We start from the raw sequence: 14,890 nt of genomic DNA on the forward strand, positions 1-14,890 counted from the left end.
ATGATCTAAACTGTAAGAGTATTCCAGCTTTCACCTGAATTATATCACACAAGGAATCCACTGCGAGGAGGGAAGACTGAAGCTGATGAGGAAGAAGTGTCATTGTCATGGCTCGATGCCTGAAGTTAAGAGTGGGCAAAATGATCATGGACGCTTAATAGCAAGGTAACAGCATCATATACCATGCTGCTCAAGGTAGCAAAATTTGAGGCTAACTGTGTTACTGTTAAAATGGGGAGGGAACATGACAAAAAAATAATGCGGTATATCTGGAACAGGATATTGGAAGTAAATCTCAAAATATATCACCTCAGTGCTAATCACGAGCCAGAAAAAGGTCTAATTGAACCTCGGGAATTATGAGGAAAGGAGTGAAGAGTAAAATGGCCAGCATAATTGTGCCACTGGGTACGCAATACAATGATACGCCCAGATTTCAGTGATACGGACAGATCTGGTTGCCTCTGCTTGGAATTATCACAGTAAAACTACATGATGAGAGAAAATGAACATCTTCCAGTGTAATGGGAAGCCAAAGTAATTCCCTCCATTTGGGAAAAGGGATGGTTGAGAGATGTGCAAGATGTCCATAAATGTTGAATGCTGTTGCTAAAGCTAAAACACTTTGCTGTTACTGAAAATGCAAAACTTTAGAGGAAAGAAAGCTTAACAATAATGTGTGAAAATGCTTTCCCTTTATATAAGTAAATCATGGAGCTCCTTCCCATCTGAAGATGTAAAAGTAATACAATTGTAAAAGTAATACAAATGTAAAAAATACAATTATTTAAACGGACACTTTAATGGTTCATTGATGACTATTACATATCACAACCCAGTGTCTCAAGAGATGGGAGTGTATGCAGAGGGGATGCATGGCTCATTTTCTGCATGCCATGTTTCTTGTGCTCTTCTCAAAGCATCTGCAGCTGGCTGGGGTCAGGACACTTAGTCTGGAAGGGACTTCTGGCCAGCTCCGTAGGACAATTCTGTTGCCTAAATACATGTGTAGTGTTGTTTGCAATAAAGTATAACATCCTGAGGCCCTGCCTGCCAGCCCACCAGGGGCCTGTGCTGCTGTTCTCAGAGTGCTTTGGAAGGCATCTGTCTTTTAGCAGCTGAAGTGAATTTTAGCATCCCAAATCTTGTAGTTCATGCCAGCTAAGGATGCTTTGTGATTTGGAACTTCTACTCTCCAGAACGTTTTAAAAATTCCAGTGCTGAAAGCTTTCGAAACTAGTCAACACAGGTTGTGTACATCACTGTGCAATCACTGTCACACTTTCACCGGTATTAGAAAATGCACCAATATAATTTTGCGGTACATTAGAACTTGGATAAACATTGTTTACACACTTTGAGAGTAACAAGCAGGCCTTCAGTGGGCTGTGTTTAAGGTTCCAATATGTTTATAGGGCAAATTAAAGAAGTTGTAAAGCAAAGGAGCAGCTGACCTGTTTTGTGTTTGGTTTTTTTTGTTTATTTTTTTTAATCTATTAAAAACGTAGCTGGAGGATACAAGGTTTAGGAAATTTCTTTCAGAATGTTTAGGAGAAGTTAGACCTATTGTCTTGTATTTATCTAGGGCTATATTTTATATTACAGATGAGTAGTTACAAAATAACACTGCATGTATGTGTTTTGATTTGAAGATGCTTCCTTATTCTCCAGTATCAGTCAAGCTCATACACTTCATGATATTTACCTATCATAATTAATGTGTCTATAAGAGGATTTGTATTCTTTTAGCCTGAGCTAAACATGTTCAACAGCCTGGTTTTAGTTGACATGCTTCCTTAGCTAAAACGATGACAAAAATTTAGATATTACTGAGTTATAATAAATTATCAGTAGATAATTATACTTGCTCTCTTCTAAGCCAGCCTTCATTTTATTTTTTAATACTACTGTTAGTTGTATATTGAGTAGCTGTTTGTCTTTTGAGGACAGCAGAATAAAGGAATTTACCAAACTCTTCTGAAAATCTGAACACTGCAGTAATATTCAGACCCTCTAAATAATTTATTGAGAGCACAGCGAAGAATATGAAATTTTCATGTATGGGTATCAAACAGTCAACCTCACATAAACTTGAAAGGCATGAAAAATAAGGTTAGGCTTCAAAATGGAGGTTAGTATTCTCAGGCTTAGAGTAATAAAAAGGTAATCACAATAATGTTTAATCTGTTTCTAAGAAAACCTTATCTTGGTGCATTTCATAGAAGCATGACAAAAATCTGAATTTGAAACTTAATAAGGAAATTGGTGGTTGCTGAATAAGGACACAAAACAGTTCCAATGTAGAAGAGCAGCCAGTCTTGTTTCACACCCTTTGTAACTGGTGAGGTCTAGGAATGATCATCATCTCTTCCCATCTGCTCCTGGTACTTTGGATAAGAGAAATAATACACTATGACTTGTGAATCATAGTGATAATTGTGAAAATACATTTCACAATTATTTAAGTCTAACCATCATGTACATACTGCTAAAGTGTATGTTGCTGGTTATTCGGTTATGCTATTTACTCTCATATTAACAATAATATTAACAATAATTTGTTGCCTAGAGGTGCATTTGAATAAATAATATGATTGGGTTTGTGTTTCTTAAACTAAAACTATAAATGACCATCCTTATTAATCATTATAGGAAATAGTATTAAGATAATAATTCTTGTTTTGGTTATAACATGCAGTATAATTCAGTGGTTGAATTTTGACTGTTGGCTTCTAGACACCATTTTTAGAGATATAGCTGATGCACATTTTTGTGAAACATATTTTGTTGCATATCCAGATTATTGTTTTTATTGCTTAAATTTCATTAATGCTGTTCAGGGCTCTGAGTTATCAAGTGGAGTAACAGACATTTGCTGATATCCTTTGGAGCTTCTTGGTACTACAGCAGCGCTTGCTAAGTTGCTAAGCATTAATGATATATTTGGCATAACACAAGAAAGAAGATAAAGATAGTCATTGTCTCCAATGTCCTCGGGTGAGCTCTGGATGCTGGGATTCTTAATTCCTGCTCAGCTCCCTCTGATGTGGGCAATAGTTGGACGTCTAAATAGAAGTTAGATAATTAAGTTACTGTATATGAGTGGCTCTTGGTGAGATTCATCTCAGTTTGGCCATCTTCAGTGTTGACATCTACAGCTGAGCTTTACAGTCTAGGCTCCCTTTATAGTCAGTGGGGAGAATCAGGCATTTCTCAAGTGTGATTCATCTGGCCTGTTTTAGACATCAACGTTAGGGTGAGATTTACAGGCTAAACAGGGTGACATAAATAGATATGATGTTCTCAGGAGCTTTATATAGCAGTAGCACATATTCACTGGGCTACTGACTGAAACCTCCGTCTCTTCCTTCCAAGAAGGCTGCCCCAACCATGGGAATAGAGAATAAGCCTCTCTCTGTGCCAGCTGGTATTCACTTTTCCCATATAAAATGAATGCCTGCAGCTGAGGGACAGTGACTGGACCGCACAGACACTGGGGTTTAAAATATTTTAGGATATCTGCTCATGAAATCCAGGTTTGAATCCTCTTACCTTAGTGAGAGCCTTAATTACCTGTCTGTTGGTTAGGAATTGGACTGCTATGGCAGCAGCCAGTCTTATCCCTCCTTTGTCAGGTGTCTGAGCTGTGCCAACTTGTTTGGTGATGCTAGCTGGAACAAAGCACCTTGCTGCTCAACATGGTCAAGTTTCTGGGGGATTTGGGTATGGTCAGAATCATATTTAAGTTAGGGACTTCGATGCATGAGAAGCTAGGTTTTGGGTCTAATATTGGAATCATGCACCTGTTTTAGGTGCCGGAGTCTGTTCACAGGTCTAACCGTCGGACTCTACACTTTGAGATGCTGGCTCTGAAGTATCTCAGACCTTATAAAAAAATGTGACCAATCTTTTGTAGTTTAGGAATATAAGAATAAACACTACTTATATTGCTGCTGATGTCATCGTCACTGTCCTGTTATGAACTTTCAAAAAGATGTTATAAGTAGTGTCTCTGCAAATAGTTTTTTTCACAAGGCTGACAGGCTCCTCTTTGCATCAATGGCAAGTGATGTCTCTGTATATCATGTTACTGACATCTTGCCACACATCTGCAATCTATTTTCAGTTCTCTGTTTCTCATGACCAATTTAGGAAAGGAATTGAAAAGCTATGGAGACAGAGATTTGATGGAGCATGGGGCAGAACCACTGAAACTAGTACTGTAACACAAAGCAATATTAGGTCTGATTTTAAGCTGTCTAGAGCAAGGTTCAAAACTTGCGCGTTTCTACTCCCCTCCTCCCAAGAGCTGTTGGTAATTGGAGTTATTGGTGAAGGCATCACGGGTTAGAGATGGTGCTGTTCAACACACTACCAACCCGACTTCAAGAAAATTTCACTGGTGTGCGGTTGTGAGTTTAGTGTTTTGGTGTGGGCTTTAGAAAACCACAACTTCAGTGAGAATGCTTTCAGTTGTAAGAGTGCTGTCCCTCACCCATGTCTGTTTATTTAACCATGCTGAAATGTCTGTCTTTTTTGTCTCACCTACATGGGGAAAATCAAAGCCATTATGAGTAAGAATCTTGTGGATTTTCTGCTTTTGCTTTTGCTGGATGAGGTGTAGACCTGTGATTCACGTTGTTCTTGGGTATCTGTCTGGCATCCATATTTGAAATTGTTGTATAATTATGAATTCCTGGATTTTGGTTTCTTTTAAAAGCAAAGTATTTCTGTGAGCAGTAAAAGTTAGTTTGATGCCAACATATATGCCACTGTTTTTGTTTTGTTTTTTTAATTCCTTCTTTTTACTAATAAGATTCTGAGTGCAAGTTTATGTATACCATTTCTGGGTTCTTGTAACAATGCATACTCGACCATTAATTTACAAATACATTTATCAGCACGCTATTTTGAATGCATACCTCTAAAACCTTACCTGTGTATTTATAGATTGTTCATCACTATGGTGTCTAAACAGCATACCTTTAAATAAGGCATTAGACCTTATTCTTTTCTTATTACCAATTTAATCTGTGGTTTACATATTAACGGTGGTCTGGTATTTTAAAGATTTGGGCTTAGCATTATCTGTGACATGTAAGAGCCAGCACTACATGCCAGGATGGGTTTACACTTGGGCCGCGTTGTTTGGTGGTGCATAGTGGTAGCATAAAAGGCACCATTGCCTAAAAGAGGGGACCAACTTGGGAAGGAATGAAGAACATCTTACTTGTGTTGATTTACCTTTTGCCCAAACCCTCCCCAACTTACTGGTACTGCAGGTAATGAGTCCAGAAATCCACTCTGGAAGTACCACCTCATTTCTACTTTTAAAGCCATTGTGAGTGAAGCCAGAAAGGGAAAATTAAAAACAGGAGTAGCCAGGTATGGGCTTTTGATCAGGTAATGTTGTCCAAGAGATGCTGAGATGCAGACAGTCATGACACGTGCCCGTGCCGAGGCTCTCGTGCTCGCTGGCTGCTGTTCGTTCCTCCATCCCAGCTCCATCTCTGAGCTGGTGAGGTGGTGCTGGGGGCAGTGTGAGACCCTGCTGTGGGGTGACCTCTCACCGGTCCTGTAGGTGTGGTGGGAATGTGGTAACGGCAGAACTGTGTCTGCTCTGCCTGCTGCAAAGAGCTGGTGCCTCTCTTGGCTGCAGGGAGAATGTGCAGCACCAGATGACAATTCTGCCATGAGGTAGTAGCACACTATATACCAGGTGGCTTTAAACAAGAGTGACAATAGTTGTGACCACTGCCAGATGCTAGTCAGAGAGATGTTTTGGAGTGGTGACCAGAGAAGGTGCATTAGCTTTGGTGTGCCTGTTGTCATCCTCCTGGTGTGTTGTGTGTCTAGTGCTTACAGGATTGGCATGGGTACAGTTTAATCTAACGCAGTATTTGCTGATGAGGCGGCAGAAAATGACATTCAAAGGATGGAGTGTCTCTGCTGGTCTCCCAGGTGAATCCTGGGAGTCAGGATTCAGTTCTTCCTGATGTTTTTTGCTGTGTAAGGGAAGTCAGGGTTTGCATGCAAGCATGTGAGCTCAAATGGTCCCAAGTACACTGCCTTCAGATTACATTCCCACTGCTGGCTGTTTTAAGCTCTGCTTGGCTCTGAGTGTATTGTGATGTTGTCAGTCTTTGCTGTATATGATGTTAGTCTCCATTTCTTTTTGCAGTCTCCTGTGAAAGCCACAGCACTGTGAAGGGACCGAGTCTTCTCTGAACAGTGCTATCGGACACCTGACTTGCATTACTTAGAGACCAGTATATTTTTTTGAGGAATCAAGCAAAAAAAAAAAATTACTTCTGTATAAGTAATTTATTTCCTAAGACGAAGGTTTCTAGCCATGTCTCAGGTGTGCACTGATGCAATATTACAGTATTATAAGAAACTGGCTCTGACCTTGAAGAACTTAAAAAAAAAAAAAATTCTTGTCCTTGCTTTGGTGCAAGGAAGTCTCATTTAAGGAAGTCCACTCTCTGTGGTGAACTCATTTCACATACCAAAATTATTTCTGTGGTATTTCCCAGCCCTGATATGATTTTTTTTTTTTTTATGACAACATTTCCTACATTTTACAAAATAAACTGAAGTTATTCACCTAACCCATGGATTCCCATCCATGTGATTTGTGGACAGGAAGGTTTCATATCCACTGTGTAAACACTGTTCTCTTGATTCAGGAGGTGAAGAGCTGCATAGCGGGTTGCCGTTGTGGCTGTCGACCAACATGTGAGGCTGACTCACGCTTTGCTGTTGGGTTTTACAGGTGATTTTGATTTTGCACCTGATTTCTCCACCGGGTCACTGAGCAAGTCCCCTGTGCTGAACATCTCCAGGGTTTCCAGGCCACAGTTACAGATCCCACCTCCTCCGTTTCATCACCTTGTTTTTGCTACTTTGTCCAGCTCTTCTCCACTGCTCCCCATTTTTTCTCTAAAACATCTCTCTTCCTCTATTCCCTATACTGGTTCCAGTGTCACCTTCTCCATCCTAGTACACTCACTGTTGTCTTGCCCTCAGGTCTGGTTTTGTGTCTCCTAAGTTTAATTATTGGGGATACTGTTGGTCAAACTCCAGAAGCAACCTGATTTTTGTGACATTTTGCCCATTTTTCAGCTTTTAGAGAAGTGGGATTCTGCTGAATTGATGATTTTCTCATCAGAAGGTTTAGACTTTTGATAAAGATCCCTTTTTTCCACCTCCTCCCCCTTTCTTTCCAACCAGCAGACGTGACTTTCTGCTTTATAACACTGAGAAACTTCCCAGATCAAAACATCATTGGAAATTATATCTTCACAAAGCACTTCTGCTCCAATAAAGCAGTATAGCTGGACCTAAATATATTTCATGGGCCTTTTTTCAGAGGACTCTATTAGTCAGTGAGTGCTGAGTGCTAAATGAGGACAGAATCTCCAGAAATATTTAGATGCTAAAAATGAAAATGTCTCTGAGCATGTGTGAACTCTGATTTTTTTTTTTTTTTTATTTTTGCATATATATATTTATATATGCATATAATAATTTGTCCAAACTTGAAGGACAGCGCTTTCACTTCAGAGTGGAAGACCTGCTGAAAGCAAAGGACACTAGAATTTTTTCAGCCAGGGCAACACAACATTTTCCTCTAACCTCATCTCAGAAATGAATGAAGTGTTTTGACTGACATTCCTTCTGCCTTAAATCATTAAATCAGTCTGAGGCAGACACTTACCATGGGAAAAAAAAAAAAAAACCAAAACAAAACACAACAACACAACCAAAAAGCCCAAGAGGGTAAAAATTGGCAAAGATCTCAGGAACTGAAAATAGAAGGAAATGTTGGACAACTTTTAAAGTAGCTGTTAGCAGCTTTGCCTCTAATATTTGCAGTGTGCTGTTGCCTGATCAGTAGGTTCTCAGCATCGCCCTCCTGCATTTCCCTGGAAGATGTTCTCAGTCCCTCTTGCTGGGCTATTTCTAGGCAACCAAGGGCTTCCTACCTACATCTGCACCATGGGCTACCTGCTCTCCCATGGGGTCTCTCAAGCTCCCTTCCCATCCCCGGTGTGATGGGTGAGACGAGTCAAACCGGCGCTGGGGGCCTACCCTGGTGCAGCGGCCAGGAGAGCTGGCATGGGGTGCTGCTCTGTGGGGGGTGGCAGGGTCTGGCACCCCCCTGCCCAGCTGAGCAGTCACCAGTGATAGGTAGGGTTCCTCACTTCTTCACTCACCCAAATTCTCCTTCCAAGGAGGGGTGCTGTGGAGGATGGAGCAGAGCATTGTTGGACTTGTAGGTGAGACTCGCTGCTGTGTTGCCTGCTAGGTGCCATGAGTCGGGCAGTGGGGCTGTGCCAGAAGCCCCCTTGCCTGCCCAGCCCTGGGTGCTCCATGCAGCTATTCCCCTCCAGATGTTTTCCGAGGTCCAGGTGGGTCTTGATGTCAGTCCTTACTACTGAAACTCCAGATATTTGATATCAGCTACATATGGCATGAGCCAGTGTAAAGGCAGAAACAAAGCCTTGTGGAGTTCTCAGGAATTCCTGGTGCTCTTGGAAGGAGAAGCTGAGAACTCTCAGCAACAAGCCCTAGTCCCTACATAAAATCACAGTCCTGTTGCTGGGCTGTGCATTAGCACAGCTTTCCTGTTCTTGGACATTAACACCTGGCATGGTGTTTGTTTTCCTTTATTTTATGGGATTTTGATGTATTTCTGCATTGGGTAGAGAAAAAAATCATCACTGAGACTGTCATGATTAATTTTTTTTCTTCCAAAGAACTATGAAATTACTCTGAAATGTATGACGTGTATAATAACAGCCTAGTGCTCTGTTTTTAAAAAATGTTCTAGAGGCGTTGTGCAGTTTCCCAGAGGCTTAATGAGGGAGCCATACTGTGTTGGAAATTTTTCAACAATAAAAATTGACCTATTACATGCTCATGTAAAATGAGGGTTGACAATCACACAAATATGTCCAAAGTAAAATACAGGCATTGTAAAATATCACTTCTTTCCCACAGAGAAACTGGTTACCTGTTCACAGTAGAATTTTGCATTATATCCTATTCAGTAAAGAATAAGATGCTTCCCCACAGGGAAACAAAATGGCAGCAAAGTACTGGCCCGGTGCCCTTCTATCAATGCTTTTCACTGACTGTTTTGCCAAGTCTTCAAAAATAACACATAGGCATATTTTTTCAACATATGTTTAGCCTCTGTCTTGGTTTAAAGACACAAAGGGGAGAAAAGGTTCTGCGTTATTCGCCACTTCATCATCAAATACAGGAAAAATTCATTGTTTGCCTGTTTGATTTTATTTTTTTCTCCATAACGCTGCTTTTATTTTTTAAAAAGCTAGTCTCTTTTTCTGTTCTTTTAACATACAGATCAGAGATGGCCTCTTCTTAAAAATTGAGCATATGGCTCTGAACCTGCATCTACATTCAGGAAAGTGTCTATTACAAAGTGCTGAAATTTGGAGTCATGGGAGCAGAAAAGTTGGATTCAGGAATTATTCAGTATACTATTGAATAATCAAAGAAAGATAGATAATTAAAGTGTTGAAGAATAAATGAAACATTGTAAATATTGCTCCTCTGCTAGGAACAAATTAAGCCACTGTCAATATTTGTATGTTCTTTAGTTATTTAACATTAAGTTTAAGCCAATGTGTACTCCAGAGGGAATACTAACTGACTATTGGGATTTAAAGAAAACCCAACTATTTCACTGCTGAATGTGTATCACCGGTGAATGTACTGGCAGTCATGGTGCAGTATCTTGCTTCAGTTCCCTGACCAGTCACTGGCTCATGATGTTCCCAGGAAGAGAGACCAACATGGGGAGGTAGAACATGATGTAGAGAGAGATCAGAGATTATCAGCAATCCCTGCCAAGCACCAATCTCTGTGTGTTAGGCAGGGAGGGAGGGGAGAAAGGAATAAAGTATGGAAGCAGAACCAGCGTGGCAAATAAGGTCTTGATGCATCTTCGGTGTATGAGGCTACAAGTCATGAGACTCTTCTTCAGCAGGGAGATCTTTTTCTGTGGGTCTCCTTGCAGGTTCTTTGCACTTTGTAATGCAGTTAGAAAAAAAAAAAATCTATAAGGTAGGCTGTGGATTTGCAAGCAGTTTATTCACATTTAAATAAATATGGGTAAAGATTGCAAAAAAAGAATATTAGATGTAGAAAAGGATAATATTAGACAAAGATGAGGAGAAGAAATGTATCTAATTGTTAAGCTAATTATTTTTTTTTTTTTGGTAAAATTTCCTAGTTCTGATTTTCAATTCAGAGGTACTAAAGCTAATATTAGAATATCAAATTTAAAAAAAGAAAAAATTGGACAGGAGATTATTAGGAATCAAAGAAGGTTGTGTGCTGCTCTAGGATTAGAGAAGTCATTCTGGACATAGAAGATACTGCATTTATATAATAAGAAAAACCTATCACTTAATTCAAGTCTTTCCAAAAGAGAACTGTGAAGCTGATGCTAAGTATACAATGATACAATCTGAAAGATACGAAAGTAAAAATGTGAGAACTAGTGTTTACGAAAAGTAAATAAATATTTCAATATTTATTAATTCTAACAAGGAATGTGTAGATTCCAGTGTTAATTGTAGGTGCTATTTGGATGACTACTGCTAATATATAAGAATCTCTTAAATACATTCATTAGTTGTTTAAATACACATACTCTGTAATGACTCAGATGCCCGTATAACCTAAGTGTATAATACCATAATATGCATGATAAGAATAACTTAGCACTCTATTTAGGCCTGGAAAGAACAGTACCATAATCCTGGTTATTTCATAGCTTTTACTATATTCTAGTGTCTTGACAATTACTTAGAATTCTGTTTTACTAACTCACTGTGATTTTAGTATATAATATAGTTTTGTGCCTCTAGAAAAGGCAATGTCCCAGGCAGCAATGACCATGACCACCCTTTTGATGTTCATTTCAGATCTGTTGTAATGCTCAATTTGTGTCTGGTTCCTGCTGTAGATGATTATTGGTACAGGACTTATGATTCATTTAGGAATAGACACTGAGTCAAACACCAATAAATGCCAGTCATTTACCACTACAACAGTCAATTTCCTTCAAGTAAACCCCAAGGACCTTGTAGAAGAGCATATTGAAACTTGGCACACAGCTTGAACGCTAAACAAGTTATTTGGACAAATTACATGGGAAAGCCAATTTAAAGTCATTGGAGTGTCATAAGTATTGGGGGAATTCAGATAAATTTGCTGTACTGAATGATGGGATCTCATTCAAGGGCAAGAGCCTGCTCACAGAATGTCCATAGGATCTTAAGTACTGCTTATAAATAATTACACATATTTTATTTCTCTCATTTCAGTGACTATTTCAACAAGTACCTTCTTTGATGGCTTACTGGTAACTGGACTCTACACCTCTACCAGCGTTCAGGCTTCCCAGAGTGTTGGTGGTTCCAGTGCTTTTGGATTTGGTAAGTCCAGTGTAGCTTACATTCTGCAACCTAGGGTAATGAATACTTGGCCATACAGAGGACATTGGTAACAACACAATTACTGGAGCAGGTTAATTTAAATTGAGTAATCAACAATACATGAAAGTTAGTGGGAGTCAATGAGATAAAGCAGTGATGGATTTTAGGCAGCTTTCATTTCTTCCTCTACTTTTTTGGTCAGTCCTCATGCTGGTACACTGAATTATGTGAATTTTAAGAGAGAAAAGCTTCAGCAGCTAAGTGGTTAAAATAGCCTTTTTTAAATGGTGTGACATTTTGTATAAACTGAAGCATTTATCCCAAAGCATCTATCTGTTCTTGGGCTGGAAAACCTCTGAGCTTATGTCAACCTACTTTTTCCATTCACTTAACAATAGTATCTTCCTTAAAATCAGAATGCTGGTTATGGTATTTTATATAACCAATTATCTTCCATGTATGAAATACAGAATTGTAGTAAAAGGGGTAGGACAGGTTTTTCAGAGTTATTATATATTTCAAGTTCCGCTGCAGCATTCAGCAGTAACAGCCAGGCCAGCTGTGCTAAGGACAAGCGCTTTTGAAAAATCTGTTCTAAATTTGTGCAAGTAATTTACAGCTGTACCTTCTGCAGTTTGTTATTTGGTAGCATTTTTTTATATGCCTACAAATAATTGTAAGAACTGCGTTCCTCTAAGTAGAGGAACTCAGTGACCCCTAACAAGCAATCTGGGATGAAGGTACAAAAATAGGTACCAGTTGTATGGGACACCAACTGCACTGCACTTGCAGTAGCATGTTTAAATGTTAATGTATGTATTAGGATTAAACTTCAGTACTTTCTTCATAATAATCTTTCATGGTAATTATCTCTCTTATAATGCTTGTGAAACACAAGTGGCCTGGACATGTGAATGTCATACAGCAGACATACATTGACTTGTAAATGAAAGAATGCAATGTAAGTAACCCATTATTTAAAACCATATTGAGGAATAATTTGAGAAGGGCTTTGCCTCTGTGAATAGAATCATTGATCAACTTCAAACCTTTTGCTCAGCCTTTCAAATGGAAGAGCACAGCTGTCACAGGTATTTAATGTCTTACGCAAAATGCAATGAATGATCCACTTTTCTGGAAGAAGTGGTAGTGCTGTTTCTCCTTGCCTACCATAGTCTTTACAAGATGAACAGGATCTGTTGAAGTAAGTGAGATGGAAAGTGCTTATCAATGTGGAATTTTTGGCATGGTCAAGTTACTGGCAGGCTATTATATTGCCATGAAATAGATGTTTGTATCATGCCATGTTGGTTGGACCTACGTCATTTTGCTCATCAATACAAATTCTCAAGTACCATGCCCAGGAGGTGTCTGCTGCTCTGTCTTGAGCATGCCTCCATCCATTTCAGAGAAAAACTACTCCCATCTTTGACCTTTCTTTTAAACTTCTGCAGGCAATATGTAGAGTTAGTTGTCTTACAGCTGTTAGTTATGCAACATTTAAATAAAGATCTCATTTTACTGTTTTTCTTCGCTAGCTCTTAAACTTGCATATATATTAGGAAAAAAAAATTTTGAATGTTTCAAAAAAGCTCATGCTCTTGTGCAGTGTCTTTGCAGTCACAGTAAAAAGTAAACAGTGAAGGAAAAATGGCAATGGCTTTTAAAATTAATTTTATATGAATGGTCAATCCATGATGTACTGGTGGCTCCCAGGATTGAGAACTACATAAGCTTTTCCTTTTTCTACTCCTCAGTGAGAGATGAGAAGGCTGGCCTCTTCCAAAGACCATTTAGCATGTGAACGATACACTTTTTAAAACAAGTTAGTAGGTAAAAAAATTAACAATATTTTAAATTCCGCCATCTGCAGTATAAAAAGAGAGTAGTCTCCCAAGTATTTAATATATTGTTTAATAAAATAGTAGGTGGGAACGGCATCATTTTGTCTTCTGAAGAAAACTTAAAGTGCTTTCTCCAGAAATCCTGGATCCGTCTGTTGTGTCCATTTGCAGTTAGCAAAGAAGCTGTTCCTCCTTTCTGGCAACTGATTGTGATGTTCAGGTTAGGTTTAGCTTGCTGGAAGTTTTTTTGGGGCTTTTTTTTTTTTTTTTTTTTAAAAAAAACTGTCAAAGACTATGTCAGGTTCAGAGACCTCAATTAAAAGATTTTTGTGGTTTATCGTGGATTAGATGGGGGGATGAATCTGGGCCTTTAAAATCTGAAGATAACAATATTCTGAAACTGGGTTGATAGTGGTGCCTTACAGAGCAGGGAAGAAGATTTTTTTTCTTCCTAGCAATATTACCATTGAAATGCTCTTGTCTGCGTTACACAGGAGGTCACGCTAGATTATCATAATCTTCTAGTCTGCCCTGACAGTATGAAGTCTTCTCATACATATATTTGCCCTTTGTGCCGCAAGTTACTGTATTGTGGCTACAATTATCTTTTAATTACCCAGTTTAGGAAGTCACTTTATTCAGACACAATCATTGTTAGCTATCACAGTTAGTTAACTGTGTCAAGAAGCTTTGAAGAAAAATTATAAAATACATTAGTGTAAAGAGAGTTAATTCTAAGAGTTACGTGTTCTTTCTTTTTCAGTATATACTGTGTAGCCAAATAAATAGTTCCTGGTTTCCTCTGTGGGATTACACTGACATGAAACTAGCTGAAATTTTTATTTGGGAAGCCTTCTAACAGCTCTTCCACGGAGAAATGTATGAGCTTTTGGGGATAAAACTTCATAGCGGTCATAAGTATTTATCTTTTGTCCCAAGCTGAACCTTTGTCTGGGTTCACATTAAGATAAAATTAAACTGTAATGCTAAAATTAGATCTGGGATAAAACATAAATGTGTACTTGAAACTTCACTAACCCAGCTGTGAGGATTCTTTAGAAAAGAAATAACCCTTAAACCTAGCTTTTAAGAATAGTGTTTCTTTCTTTGTTACGTCCCTTGATACCACAGATAATACGGGAGAGATTCAATTTAGGCTAATTTCCACTCTCCTGTTCGATGCGGTGTGTACCTGGGATTGTTTCCATGCCCTTTAGCATTGCCTGCTGAAGAGAAATCCTGCTCTTCATCTTTCTCAAGTCACACTGATACCCTTCAGTGTCACTCACACCTTGTCTCTCTCTGGTGACACATTTTGGACTCCTGTGGGATCTCTCCATCCCTCAGTGTTCTTCCCTTCTTCTGCTTTTGACTCTGAGGATCCTTGCCGATGTTTGGTCTTTTTTCGACAGCTTGGTCATCTGCTGGCTGTGCTCTGGGTTTTATCAGGCCACCAACGCTAACCTCCCATACAGCCAGGATGTCCATACAGTCACTTAGGGGCTCTCACTGCTTGACTTATTCCAAATGCATAATAGGAAATTGGGAGATGAGAGTACTAAAAAACATGTT

General features: G+C 39.0%; 1 protein-coding gene across 3 annotated transcripts in view; it reads left to right on the top strand.

Moving 5' to 3' along the window:
• The window catches only part of RELN (reelin), a 294,861-nt gene that overhangs the window by 37,001 nt on the left and 242,970 nt on the right, over positions 1–14,890 (top strand). For all 3 annotated transcript variants that reach the window (XM_032996210.2, XM_032996211.2, XM_032996209.2), the window contains exon 2: positions 11,364–11,474. In XM_032996210.2, the coding sequence (XP_032852101.2) occupies positions 11,364–11,474 (111 nt within the window). The remainder of the gene's footprint in view (positions 1–11,363; positions 11,475–14,890) is intronic.

The sequence above is a fragment of the Tyto alba genome, unplaced genomic scaffold (genome assembly GCF_018691265.1).
Source record: "Tyto alba isolate M040663 unplaced genomic scaffold, T.alba_DEE_v4.0 Super-Scaffold_2, whole genome shotgun sequence".
In the NCBI taxonomy this organism is placed as follows: domain Eukaryota; kingdom Metazoa; phylum Chordata; class Aves; order Strigiformes; family Tytonidae; genus Tyto; species Tyto alba.